We start from the raw sequence: 15061 nt of genomic DNA, 5'->3' as shown, positions 1-15061 counted from the left end.
AGTGCTCAAGATTCTACAACAAAGGCTCTTACCTTATATGGAGCAAGAAATGCCAGACGTCCAAGCTGGATTTAGAAAAGGAAGAGGTACCAGAGATCATATTGCAAACATACGCTGGATAATGGAACGGAGCAAGGAATTTCAGAAGAAAATCACCCTGTGCTTTATAGATTACAGCAAAGCCTTTGACTGAGTAGATCATGAGAAACTATGGAATGCTTTAAAAGAAATGGGGGTGCCACAGCATCTGATTGTGTTGATGTGCAACCTATACTCTGGACAAGAGGCTACTGTAAGGACAGAATATGGAGTAACCAATTGGTTCCCCATCAGAAAGGGTGTGTGACAGGGGTGTATTTTATCACCCTATTTGTTTAATCTATACGCAGAACATATCATACAGAAAGCTGGATTGGACCAAGATGAAGGAGGTATGAAAATTGGAGGGAGAAAAATTTAAGATATGCAGACAATACCATACTACCAGCAGAAACCAGTAATGATTTGAAATGAATGCTGATAAAAGTTAAAGAGGAAAGCACAAAAGAAGGACTACAGCTGAACGTCAAGAAGACTAAAGTAATGACAACAGAAGATTTATGTAACTTTAAAGTTGACAATGAGGACATTGAACTTGTCAAGGATTACCAACACCTTGGCATAGTCATTAACCAAAATGCAGACAATAGTCACGAAATCAGAAGGAGGCTAGGACTGGGAAGGGCAGCTATGAGAGAACTAGAAAAGGTCCTCAAATGCAAAGATGTATCACTGAACACTAAAGTCAGGATCATTCAGACCATGGTATTCCCAATCTCTATGTATGGATGTGAAAGTTGGACAGCGAAAAAAGTGGATAAGAGAAAAATCCACTCATTTGAAATGTGGTGTTGGAGGAGAGCTTTGCGCATACCATGGACCATGAAAAAAAGTCAAATAATTGGGTGTTAGAACAAATTAAACCAGAACTATCACTAGAAGCTAAAAATTGAAACTGAGCCTATCATACTTTGGACACATAATGAGAAGACATGATTCACTAGAAAAGACAATACTTCTGGGGAAAACAGAAGGGAGTAGAAAAAGAGGAAGACCAAACAAGAGATGGGTTGATTCCATAAAGGAGGCCGCAGACCTTAACTTACAAGATCTGAACAGGGTGGTTCACAACACATGCTATTGGAGGCTGCTGATTCATAGGGTCGCCATAAGTCGTGATAGATTTGAAGGCACATAACAACAAAATCATCATGGATATACTGCAACAAGACAAACACAAAAGTGGCAGCCAAACAAGAGATGGATTGATTCCATAAAGGAAGCCACAGACCAGAAATTACAAGATCTGAACAGGGTGGTTTATAAAAGATGCTACTGGATGTAGCTGATTCATAGGTCACCATAAGTCAAGATCAACTTGAAGGCAGATAACAACTGTAACCCTGCTACTCTGTGCTAAATATCACTCTATCCACATACTAGGTAGTTGGTGTGTCAAGACTAGTAGATTAAGAGACCTCTGCCTGAAGGTTAGAGATGAGGCTACAGGGTGGCAACAGTAGCATGAGGGTAGCACAGCCAGGAGACAGGATTACAAGAACTTTTGTTAAAGCCATTGTTTAACAGTATACAAGGACATTACACCATTCTTATATAACAATTTAGGCTGCAACCCTAACCCAATTTATCTGGGAAGAAAGCCCTTTGAATTCAGTAGGACTTATTTCTGAGTAAACATAAGTATGTACTTACTTTGCCGCTGCTTCATTAAGCATGCTTAAATACTTTTTTGTTGAACAAAGCAATTCAGGAATTTCCAAGAGGCTCTTCTGTAATAAGGATGCTTGCACCTGAGTTCGTATAGCTGGAACCAGTGTTGTGACTGCTGTTTCCAACTGAGAGAGTGTGCTGACCACCAGATAGAACTCTTGAACAGAACACTGAAATTAGAAACAATTGTAACTTCAAGGTTAACATTTTTTAAATGAATGTTCTTTAATATCCTCCCAAATTTTGGACATTAAATGAAATGTACATTCTGATTATAGTTGCTGCTGGTATCACAATAGGAAGGGAATGTACATATTTGTGATGCAATCAAATCACTGTAATTTTAATAATGTTTAAATTAGAATATCAACAATATTTTAATGCATAGCTTGAAACTGTAGGCCTGCTATCCTACAGGGTTATGAGGCATATTGCACAGCAGGGCTGAAGGAAATCCACATTTTGTATTAATCATATGAACAAATATTTTCTTCATGATTGTTATTGGGCAGACACTGCTAAAACTGAAAAAGTTTTAAATCTCCATTGACAAGTGGGGTTCAAACATGATCCAACAACCAGGGAGGGGGAGATAATGAACGTTTTGGGTCAATCTACCCCATATATTCATCAATCATGATGTTGTGTAAATTGCCAGGTGGTGTTTCAGGGCCACCTCTCCCTAATGAAATGGTAACAGATGTTTTTACACTTTACATTGTGGGGTATTCTTGACCCCAATTACTTATGTGTAACTATACTGTTGTACTGGAAAAGGGAATGCCTCTATAAAGATTTTTTTTGTTCCAAACAGTCCTATGCTTAATAATGTTCATTAGGTATTTTATTGATATGGCTTTCTTGAGGTATATATTTGACTCCAATACTAGATTTTGTACAATTTTTCTACTGACAGACGGTTACATTATTCATTTATTTATTCTTTTTATTTATTTTATGTTATTTATTTATATCCCATCATTTCTCCCAGAGGAGCCCAGAGTAGCAAACACACAAACAATTAAAACAATTAAAACATCTAAATATAATTCCAATACTAATGCAGACTGGGGAAGTTCAATACTTTAAAAGGCTTGTTGAAAGAGGAAGGTCAGTATGCACCAAAAAGACAGATATGGTGCCTGTTAATATTTAAGTGGAGCAAATTCCAAAGTGTAGGTGTCATAATACAAAAGGCCTGATTCCTCCACTGTGTGGAACATTCCTCCTGACAAGATGGTCTCTGCAGGATGTTCTCTCCTGCAAAGTGCAGTGATCCACTTGATATATAAGAGATGAGACAATATTTCAGGTGTCCTGGTCCTGAGCTGTATAGAGCTTTATACACCATAATCGTTACCTTGAACTTAGCCTGGTAACTAACTGGAAGCAAGTGCAAGTCTTAAATTATCTCCTTCCTTTCTAAGTATAAACCTTAAGCCTGAATTTCAAGAAAGAAATTACCTGTGAAAAACCATATTTATTGTATAAGAATATGGTTTTAATCAATTGTAGCTAAAATGTTTACCTTTTTGTGATAAATACTACAGATTCCTCTCTCAACATCTGGCATCTTATATAGAAGATTCTTTATTTGACTAAAGATACTCGCTTCTGATAGGAGAACCTCAGACACCGCATCAAGTCGGGAATTAATTTCACTGTAAAAACAAAAAAAGCATTATTTGACTAAAGACTGAAACAAGAAATTCAGGATCTCTATCTAGATCACCCTACTTTAAGTGGGGTGGGTAGCTACAACACAGAGTTACATAAAATAGTAGCAGAACAGTTAAATATAAAAAGCACTCTGAAAAGTTTCTTAAAAGATCTTCAACAATGTCACCAGACAACAATTTACAAGGAAAATGATTCTTTATTATTTTTATTTTATTTATTGAATTTCTTAGTAGCCCATCTGGCTGGCTATCCAGCTACTCTGGGTGACGTACAAAATAGGCATACAAATATAATAGACATTCAAAATCTCAAAACAATGACGATAAAATCTAGCCCACCCCAAAAGCCTGTCTGGTTCTCATTGCTCTGAATATTTTTAAACAGTATAGAACTCTTTGGACTTTTTATTAAGAGAGCTGTGAATGGGGAAAGGTTTGCTTATCCTATACAATCATTTTCCTATTGGCCACAGAACAGTCATAATTTCTACTAGTTCCCTGCTGTCCAACATGGTCACCACTCACCACATGTGGCAAAATAGCTGACCTGTGGCAAATTGGTGCTTTACTTCTACCACCCATTTTTTAAAAACATTTTAATAAAATTATTTTATAAATGTATCAGTTCAAAAAAAAGTGTCCACCCTCCATCCTTAACAATCACAGATTCGTTGTTGGGTCCTACGTGCTGCAAAATGCACTTTGATATCTATAATTCTCAACTATCTCAAGAGCTTGTGAAGCTTTTTTCTTTGGAGAGGCAGATGTGATTTTACTTCACTCAGTATTTATTATGATTCAATTGTTACGATGTATGTTCGTACTTTAAACTGAAATGAGTTTGCTGTTCTAAATGCAATTAATTCAAAACTGTTTTCAGGTTTTGGTTCAACACAGCTCTGCAAATTAACTATTTCTACAGTAAAAAATGATGAAATTAAAATACAGATCACAGATATTGGTTGAAAATTTAGAAGCAAAGTTGAGATGAAATTCAACTGATTTTATGCCTGATTTCCCTGCACCACTTAATGAAAAGATATGCCAGATTTCTCACTAACTTAGTCAATAAATAATTCAAAACATTGTGTCACTTTCTACCCTCATTAACACAGTTAATTGGGGGGTTGGTCACATGGCAAAAATGTTAACACATTTGCCACAATTTTGGCAAGGATGAAAAAACTGTTGGCCACTGCAGTATTACTTAATATATCTTTATCCTACATACCAAGGGTGACTAACCTGTGGCTGCCCAGACGTTGTAGAACTACAACTCCCATCAACCCTGACCACTGGCCATGCTAGCTGGGGCTAACAGTGAACTTATTCTTCAAGTATCAATCCCTATGTAAGCCAAAACAGCACCATACATGTGTAAGACAGAGGTATCAGCAGGCTTAGGGAGCCCCACAGTTTGCAGAAATATTTTTCAAAATGTCAGGAAAACCCGTAAGGGGGAGGAGCCAAAAACAGCCCAATGAGGACTGAGCATTTTCAGTGGCCACAGAATTCCAAGTGCCTATTGAGTGAGGGACAAAAAAGAGAAAGCATTTTAGCATTACTATCTAACTCCCAAGATGTAACCTCTTCCAAACTCAGAGTATTTTCCTGTCTGTGGTACTATTTAGGGCAAAATTATTTATTATTATTAACATTTATTACCTGCCCTTCACCCTTAGGTACCAGGGCGGGTTACAACAATTTTAAAATAAAACATTAAAACAGTGGTTCTTAACCTTTTTGGGGTCATGGACCACTCTGAGAATCCGATGAAAGCTATAAATAAATAAAATTTATTTTATTGCTTTGGAAAATGATATTTTTTTTTGCACCCAGTTCACAGACCCCCTGAGGCCCATCCATGGAGCCCAAGGATCCATAGACTGCAAGAACCCCTGCATTAAAAGCAATTAAAAAACCTAAAATCACAAAATAGGGGGATCCTAAAAATATATGTCTCTGGTGTTAAAAGGCCAGGGTAAAGAGGTCCATCTTCAGCATTTGCCTAAAATTATACAATAAAGTTCCCAGATGCACCTCGTTGGGGAGGAAGTTCTGTAACTTGGGGCCACCACAGAGAATCTCCCCATGCACTGCTTCTTATATAATTGAGTCACATCATTAATTTTTAGTACTGTTCTGTGGGTCTTGCAGAACAAACTTTTCTACACCGCACCTTCTGGTAGCACAACATCAACGCTGTGTCCAGAGACTTTGTGCCTCCTATTATAAAAAGCTGGAGTTGTCAAATCCCCAGATGGATATCCCAAAAAGGTTTCTACTACAACTATAAACAAGGTAAGTTTAATCTGACCCAATAAAAGGATATAAAATGGACCGTTAGTCTCACCTGAAAGGTGGTTTTCCCAGGTATCATGCCATCACGTTGGTCACTGGCAGCCCTCTTTCACTCTCCAGCTGTGTCATCAGATGGACTTTGATGGTTTTCCAGTTCAGCCCTCCATTGCTCACCAGCCTCCTGTGCCTGCACTGCCGGTTTGCCAGTCACTGGCAACCCAGCAATGCCAAAGGACTGAGCCCTAGCCTCAGGGATGGATTGACTGGCAGTGGAAGGCAGAATCAGCGACTGGCAAACTGGCAGTGCAGGCACAGGAGGCTAGTGAGCAATGGAGGACTAAACTGGAAAACCATCAAAGTCCTAATCTGATGACACAGCTGGAAAATGAAACAGAGCTGCTAGTCTCTCTTGACCTACATGATGGCATACCTGGGGGAAATGGTCAGTTTTATGAAAGCCTAAGGTATGTGCCAATACCATTGCCTTCCAAGAGAAACTGCATAAACACTGTTCTTTGTAACCATTGTCTTGTCAAACTTTTTGGAATCCTTCTCAGCCTTCCTAGCACTAAGTTGCAAATGTCTGTTTTTGGTCCCACTCCAGGAAAGAAAATCACATACAATATCACATTAATAGGGAGCCATTTTGATTCTTTGCAACCATTCTTCTTGTACTCTCTTCTTGTACCATTACTTTTCTTTTTTAAAGTGATTGAACATGGATTTTTTAAAGCGATTAAAGTTATTGAACATGTTTGCTGCTGAATGCAAATTTGCTATCAAGTCACTCCTCTATGGAATCCTCCACTCTTCTTGAATGTTTAAATACACAGAGAAAATATTTGGAGATATCTAAACTTTACTGAAAAATGGCACTATATAACAATGTGGAAGTAGTGCTTCTATCCATTATTTGCTTTTTCTTAAACAACCTTTTAATGAGCCAAGCTCTGCCTTGAATTTTACTGTTAAAAGAAAGAGAACAGTAAAATACTCTATACCTTGATTTACATAGAAGGAACAGGGACAAAAAACTTTATTTAGGCAACTGATTGGTGGTTAGATTATCATGCCTATTTACAACAGGACTCTACAAAATACCTATCCTAGTGTATGCCTAGACTATGACAACAGTGTGAAGCATGGTTTATAAGGAAATCTGTGAAGTTTTCCCCTGGTCACTGCAACGCTAAAATGAGTATGGTTATAAAGTAGCATCAGCAAATGCTGGGAATTGGTGTTGCAACTGCCAATCTGTTATGTTAGCCACATCAATCATACTAATCTGTCTGAACCAACTAGCAATCAGTGGCTGGTCTAGTATCAGTGCAGCCAGCAGATGTTAGAAGAGCCAATTCAACATACAACACATGCATAAAATTCTCTATCTGCAGCGTTCAGCATTATGGGTGATATTTATGGGTGGTAGCATCCTACCTTTTCAGAAAGTTATTGACTGTTTGCATTCAAAGGGAGGACCATTCTGCCAGTCAATATTCCTAGTTTTCCTAGTTTCCTGTATTCCTAGTTTTTTATTTTTGTATGGACATTCAAAGGAGAATATAAAGACCTTTAAAAAACTACTAATTATACATTATATTGGGACTAGAAAAGGAAGTTTGATTTATGAACTCTATTTGCAAATATATGATGTACCAACACAAACCAGTAAGTGTAAACATACTATGACAGAGTACAGATGCAACATTACCCTCTTGAAAGGTTAATCTGCACTTTAAATCATTTTCACATATCACTATGCTACTATAGCTCCAGTAATCTAACACAAAAGAAGCATTCATACATTTTGTCTCCTGTAATCCTCAATATTAAAAAAGGGGGTCAGGAGTACAGCATCCAATATCAAGTGACCTATTTTTTCACCTCAGTAGCAAACACATTTTAGAAATACTTTTTCAAGAATAATGAAACATGATATCCTATAGAGGATTATCTCCAGCTTCTATATAGAATAAATATGCCAATATAAAAGGGCAATTTAAAACATTTTTGCTTCTGTTAAAATCTGTTACAAATACAGTACAACAAAAATGATGAGACATTAACCATTCACATTATCTAAATTTCAGTTTGGTTTTATATCTATACTAGGATTTGGAGAACATAAACTAAAAAAAACTCTGCATTTTATAAAAACATGAACTGTGCTACAAGGTTATTTAGATTTTAAAGTATTTATAAATTTATTTATCCAGTTGAAGTGTGTTACAGCTGATTTCTCAGCTGAATACAGCTATCAAATAAGAGTGACAGCACAAATAGATTACATAAAATTAGATCTAATATGTTATAAAACAGAATAAAGTATGATAAATCATTCTGAAATGTAAATTAAAACTACTGATCTGTAGAAATATTTTAAGACATTAAACCAATACTGAATTCCTTTAAATTACAAGAACCTTTCTTCAACCACAATCTGTGAAGACATTACCAGTAAGGTGAGAACTGAACAGTCCTAGGTTAGGATTAAAACAGTGCTAACAAAATACAGCTGAAGTGCACAGCAAAGCTAAGTATGCCAACGGCAGACTCATACAGGTCTGCACTAATGACAATATTAAAAAGGAATGGGAGACCAATTTATAGAACAAAAGGGGCACACGGATGAAGGAACTCAAGTCCCCACACTGCAGAAAGGTAAATTAACTCTATTTCTCCATAGGTTTTTAATCAGAAGTGTGCAGGCCCTGGACTGGTATTTGGATGCAGCGGTGGGATGGATGAACGAAAATAAGCGGAGCTTGAATCCTGGCAAGACTGAGGCACTGTGGGTGAGTGGTTCCTGTGTCTGGGAAATTGGTCAACTGCCTGCTCTGGGTGGGGTTACACTCTCTTGAAGGATCAGGCATACAGTCTGGGGTTCTTCTGGACCCAGCTTTGCCACTGGAAGCCCAGGTAGTCTCAGTGGCTAGAAGCGCTTTTTATCAGCTGCAACTGGTATGACTGTTCCTGGACCAGGAGAGCTTGACCACAGTAGTTCAGGCATTGGTGACTACAAGACTGGATTACTGCAGTGCACTCTATTTGAGGCTTCCTTGCCCTGACTCAGAAGCTGTAGTTAGCGTAGAATGCTACACAACAACACCTCTGCTCAGAGATCTGCACTGGTTGCTGATTTGTTACCAGGCCAGGTTCAAGGTGTTACCATTGGTATGTAAAGTCCTTAACAGTTTGGAACCAATTTACTTGCGGGACCACCTTACCCCATATGTGCCAACTCAACTGCTTCAATCTGCGGAACTGGCCCTGTTATAGGTGCTGCATAATACTCATTCTGCACTTGTAAGAAATCATACTTTCAGTGTAGCGGGATCTACACTTTGGAACACCCTGCCTATTAACATAAGGCAGCCACCTTCTCTGTATTCTTATCAGCACCTACTTAAAACATTTCTCTTTAGGCAAGCCTGTCCAGACACATAGATGTTGATGTGTGTAATCTCTTTTTAGTCAGTTTTTATTGTATTTTAAATATTCTAATTACTCATTTTTGTTGTTGTTGATAATTTTAATGTAAACTGCTTAAGAGGTTCCCCCCCATAATCAAGCAATATATAATTTTTGTTAAATTAAAATAAAATAAAAACAGCCCCCAACCCCATTTTCCATAAGACTGGGGCAGCCCGTTTAAACAAACAAGTATGTTCACAGCTAATGCGGATGGAGCTAGAACCTGGATTTGCAAATCAACTATCTCTGCTCTAAAGTAACAAGCTACTTTTAAGTTATTATGTTTCGGTAGATAGAATGTTAGGTATGAACAATCTGGGTTAAAATATTTAAACATGTCTCCTGTTATATGGACTATTACTTTAGACATGTTTTAGGGCAACAGATTCAATCAGCGCAAGGAATTAAAGTATATGAACTTCAGAGTCTATTCTAGTAGCTAGCTCAAAGATTCTGAAGCAGTGGTTGCCAAACTTTTTTCTCCATGGACCACTTAAAAATTGTTGAGGTTCTCGACAGACCACTTAATGATTTTTCTGCCAGTTGTAGCAACTGTAAAGTGCTGTGCTGGATGTTGTATGATTTTTAATTGTATTTTTATTGCTTCTTTTATTTCTTATATTCTATTTTATTATATTACAATCTGAATTCTATGGAATTCAGATTGTAATATAATAAAATTCAATACATAAGAAATAAAAGAAACAATAAAAATACAATTAAAAATCAATATGAATATTTAAGTGCCTCCCCAGCCTCAATCACTTCAGATCCATCCATTTCACCTTTGTTCCCATGTACTGACTTTCTCTTTCTGGCTGCTTCCTCTCTCTTCCTTTTACTCTCTCTTTCTGGCTGCTAATCTTCTCTGCTCCTTTCTAGTGCCTCCTCCCCCCAGTCCATCCTGCTCACCTTCTGGATAGACTGCCAAGTTCTAAGGATGGCAGAGCAGCAGCTGTCACTGCCAGTCAGTTGCTGTACCTACCATTCTTTACAGACACGCCACAGAAACCTGGATGAAGTTTGTGGACCAGAGTTTGGGAACACCTGCTCTGAAGGTCTGCCATGGAGACAGATGCATCAAACCTCCAATTTATACAGACACGAGAGTGGGTGTATACAATAGCCAGTGTGGATTTTTTGCATTCTGCATTGTTAAATTGAAAGTACCACCCATACCATTCTGCTGCTTCCTATAAGCTCATTTCAAAACAAAACCTTACAAAACTTATAGTCCTGAACTCAGAAATGCTTGCTTAACAACCCTGTGGTGATACACAAAATAGTCAGAGAGAATCCAGAGTTCAAATTCAGAGAGCTTTGGCTATGGGCGGTATATAAATTTAATTAATAAATATAAATAAATAAATAGAATTGTAAAACCAGAGAAAAAAATCCAGACCACTGTTGGACTTTTTTCTGTCAATGGTCTCATAATTTGTTGAAATTAATTAAAAATCAGCCATGTTCACAGAGTACCTATAATCCTATTACTGACCTTGCCCCATACTCTGAGCTTCATTTTCTGCAGTTTAAAAGTTTTTAAAATGCATGGCTGATTTTTAATTAATTTAAGAAATTTAACATTGAAGTCTATTATAGCGTCGGGCATGCTCAGTAAGAACCGTCAGTGTTCTAAAGCCAGACTCACAGCTGTATGGCTTGGCTAATCAGGTGGCTACACCCACACCAGACATTTATTTCACTTTAAACAGTCATGGCTTCCCCCAAGGGAAGAGAGTTGTTAGGAGACTCTTATTCCCCTGACAGAGCTCTAGTGGCCAGAGTGGTTTAACAGTCACCCCCTCTTCTGGGGACTATAGCTCTCTGAGGGGGAAAGGATGTCTCCTAGCAACTCTCAGCACCCTTCACAAACTACACTTCCCAGGATTCTTTGGGGAAAGCCATTACTGTCCAAAATAAAATAAAGGTCTGGTGTAGATGTGGCCAGTGATAGTTTTGGTTTAAATTTGGGTGGGAGACTACATGTACCTGCTGTAGAATAAAAAGGTGGGGGTGATGGAGAATTTTGGGATCTTAGACTGGGGGTCCTTGAAGAAATTTGAAGACACAGGCTTGAAGCAAAAAGGTAGGCCTTTATTCTTCACAAGTGTATGCAGGGTCAGCCCCTCCAGAGTGCCTGGTGAGGACTGCAATGAGGTACTGTCTGCATGGCTCTTTTATACAGTACTAAGTGCAGCATGTGACATTAATTTACCAATCCCACAAGTTCCTTCCCACATAACATAACAGTTCCTCTTCTCTGTAGTATTTCCAAACCAATCAGAAAACATTAGGTAATTCTACTCTCTAGTTACATGAACATGTGTACAGGTAATTTGTCATTGTTTGAATATACTTCTTATTCCAATATTCTGTCTGTCTTACTAATATTGCCATTGTTCTGCTGTCCCCCTTGACTAATGTTCTTCCCGGCCAGTTGAAACCAGTTACTCCCACACACTACAATCTACTATTGTGAGTAGGCTTTCATGCATACCCAAGTACTTTCTATATTCCATTGTTCCTGATCAGCTAGGCTGACCCAGGTACACCTGGAGATATTAAAACATGTTCCTTGAGCAATATAACAATACCAGGTTGGGTTTGGCTCAACGTAGGGTGACTGGAAGTTCATGAGCACCACAGTTCTATTAATTTGCTATAGGGGTTCTTATTCCTTATATTTTCTTAGAAATCCCATTCCTCACTTAAAGAAAATGCATAGTTATGGAGAAAGGGTTATGATTAAAGTGCTAGACTATGACTGGAGACCACACAGTTAAGGAAGACACTGGGTGATTCTGAGCCAGCCACTATCTCTTAGCCTCAGAGGAATGGAAAAGGCAAACTACTTCAGAATACCTTTTTACCATGAAAACCCACTTACAAAGTTTGTATTCTACTTATCAAGACTGAAATTAAACACACCAGGACATCTTAGAAATGAGTGCTAAAACTCAAAGTTTCTCTAATGTTACAAAGTTTTCCACTAGTCAGAGCCACTGCTCTACAGAATACTAGAACAAGAATAATATATATATATGATTGCCAGCTATTTCCTTCACTAATAATTAGTTTCCCAGGATCAAATGGTTTAAAGTATCAATAATGGGTTACATGCTCATTTGCTTCCAAACAATATACTCATTAATTAAAGTTAATCATACCCACAGGCCTGTTTGCTTCATCTCATGGGTTGAGAAGTTCAAACTGAACTTCACTTGCCTCTCCGTGAAACTGGATTTTGGGGTCTCATAAGGTCTCTGGGCCTTCTGCTTAGTTCCTTGTGATTTTTCTTATGTTTCATAAACATATACCTTCTATATCTAAGTTTATATGTGTAGATATATAAAAAGTCTCCATTAGGGGAAACTCTGAAAAACAATGATACTGTTCACAATGTTTTCCTTTTGGAAAGGAAAGGAGCTGCTTTTCCTCTGCCCAGTGCTCATCCACCTAATCCTCTCCCCTCCCTCCCTAGAATAACGCTTCCCTCCACTTCTCTCCCCCCTCCCCCTCCTCCCTCCCTGTCCCTCTCCCAGATCAGCTTCACCTATCCTAAGCATGATTGTGCAGGAATAAATCCCATTCAACTCAAAAAGCATGCAAATGATCAAACCTGCCACTCCCTCCCTTTTGCCCACTCCTTCCCCATCCCCTTCCCCTCCTTCCCTCTCCTGTCCCCTCCCTCTCCTCCATGGTCAGTTTTACCTATTCCAAGAATGATTGCACAGGAGTAAATACCACTGAACCCAATAAGCATGCAAATGACCAGACCTGCCCTTTCCCTCCCTCCTCCCCTGCCCACTCCAGTCCTCCCTCTCTCCCACTTCTCCTCCTCCCCCATGGTCAGTTTCACCTATCCTAAGCATGATTGCAGGGCAGTAAATCCCACTGAACTAATAAGCATGCAAATGATTAATCCACTCTCAGCAAACTTGCACAGGATCCCATTTCTTACCTCCCGGATTAAAAAGCAGAGAAATTCACTAATAGGCAAAAAAAACCCTTGCGGTTTAAGAATATATCTATAGCCAACAGATATTTCTATCTGAGAGCAGGGAAACTGGGCAGCTATAGTGAATGCACCAAGGGAGCATAACCTTCAGTTTGAAACACAAAAGGCTTTCTTCACCATATGACATTGACCAAATAAAAAGGGTTTGAAATTAATAAAAATAAATTTGACACAGATTTCTAGGATGAATAATGAGAGAAATATAATTTTCTAGGTTAGATTCTCTGTAGAAACAGTAGTAACACAGGAAAGAAGAAAAGAAAGAAGAACACTAACAAACATACAGAAATTTAATTCTCCATCTTTGGAGATGGCAGGTATTGCCACCACTCACCATATGCTCAGAGGCACATTACCAAATTCTTCCAAGCGACACAGGAAGTGGAATGGACTGTGAAAGACCAACCCAAATGGTGTTTGCATTTTGACAAAGTTGTAGGGTAGTACAATATTTCAGAGAGGAGGTCAGGTCTCCTGCTCCGTTCATGCATTCACTACAGCTGCCCAATTTCCCTGCTTTTTCAAGTTTGATAGAAATATCTGTTGGCTATAGGTACATTCTTAAACCACAAGGGTTTTTTGCTTGTTATTGAATTATTTTTTAGCTTGTGCCCACTGGAGAAAAAAGTTAGGTGATTACTACATAAACCCAAGTTTAAACAACGAGGAAAAAAACAAAAAAATGGCCATCCCAAAGTTAGAAGAGAAAGCTAAACAAAAAACTGTAGAAAAAAAACCCATCCTATTTTGAGCCTGACAGACTCAAGGAATTCTAAAGCCATTACAGGGAGAAAGGTTCCTTTTCTTTTTCCAACCTTCTAAGTAAAATGGGTGGGGAACCTCTGGCCTCAGGACCAATCATAGCCTTTCGGGGGGGTCCCATTTGGCCCCTCAGGCCATTTTCTCCAAACCACACCCACCCACCCATCAGCTGATGTCTCTGGTGACATCAGATGATGGGCAGAACCTTTCTTCTTGAAAAGCCTGCCCTGCACCGGTCTCTTCAATATCCAAAAAGGATCAGCGTTGAGCAGGCTTTCCAAAAAAAGGAGCAGCAAAAGCAAGCAGACCCAGCTTTCCACGTCATTGCTGTGTGAAGAAGTACCTACCAGAGAAGCAATGAAGAAAAAAACTTGAAGCGTGTTATATTCTAGCAAGACATTACAGCCCTTTCTAGCAGTTTTTGAACGGCTCCTTTTGTGTTTGTCTTTGTAGTATAATGATGCAGTCCTCTTCATATTTACAGAGCAATAATAGTGAAAACATGAATGCATCTAGAGTGATTACTAGATCTGCATGCTACTATCTCCACATCTGTTAAATGACAATCAAAGACTTTTGTTTTGCACAAATGCAGTTTCAGTAACATTCATCTTGAAAAAGGAAACACAACCAAATTTGAACAAATGAAGGATTTAAATGTTTATGATATAGTAAACATTTAAAATGTAAATGCACTGCCTTCAAGTCAATTCCGACTTATGGCAACCCTATGAATAGGGTTTTCATGAGGCTCAGAGGCAGTGACTGGCCCGAGCTTCATGGCTATGTGGAGATTCGAACCCTGGACTCCCAGGTAGTAGTCCAACACCTTAACCACTACACTTTAGCCGTCATTTATTCCTATATCTGTCACACACAGTAAATAACCTGCCTTATTATTTGGTTTAGCAATTTCAAAGTAATCTGTATCAGTGTAACTTCAGGCATATTACAAAGGTGGCCATATCTGACCATTTTATGGCCATGTCTCAAGTTATTTTTCCCTACTCAAACTGAAAATGTTATATAGGGGAGCAGCCATAAATACACCACT

General features: G+C 38.5%; 1 protein-coding gene across 2 annotated transcripts in view; it reads right to left on the bottom strand.

Moving 5' to 3' along the window:
- Positions 1–15061, bottom strand: part of MSH3 (mutS homolog 3) — a 154401-nt gene that overhangs the window by 52858 nt on the left and 86482 nt on the right. For both annotated transcript variants that reach the window (XM_061621677.1, XM_061621669.1), the window contains 2 exons: positions 3299–3431; positions 1753–1940 (listed from right to left, as the gene is read on the bottom strand). In XM_061621677.1, coding sequence (XP_061477661.1) covers positions 1753–1940; positions 3299–3431 — 321 coding nt within the window. The remainder of the gene's footprint in view (positions 1–1752; positions 1941–3298; positions 3432–15061) is intronic.

This window comes from Rhineura floridana, chromosome 1 (genome assembly GCF_030035675.1).
Source record: "Rhineura floridana isolate rRhiFlo1 chromosome 1, rRhiFlo1.hap2, whole genome shotgun sequence".
Classification (NCBI taxonomy): Eukaryota; Metazoa; Chordata; class Lepidosauria; order Squamata; family Rhineuridae; genus Rhineura; species Rhineura floridana.
This window is presented reverse-complemented; position numbering and strand designations above follow the sequence as displayed.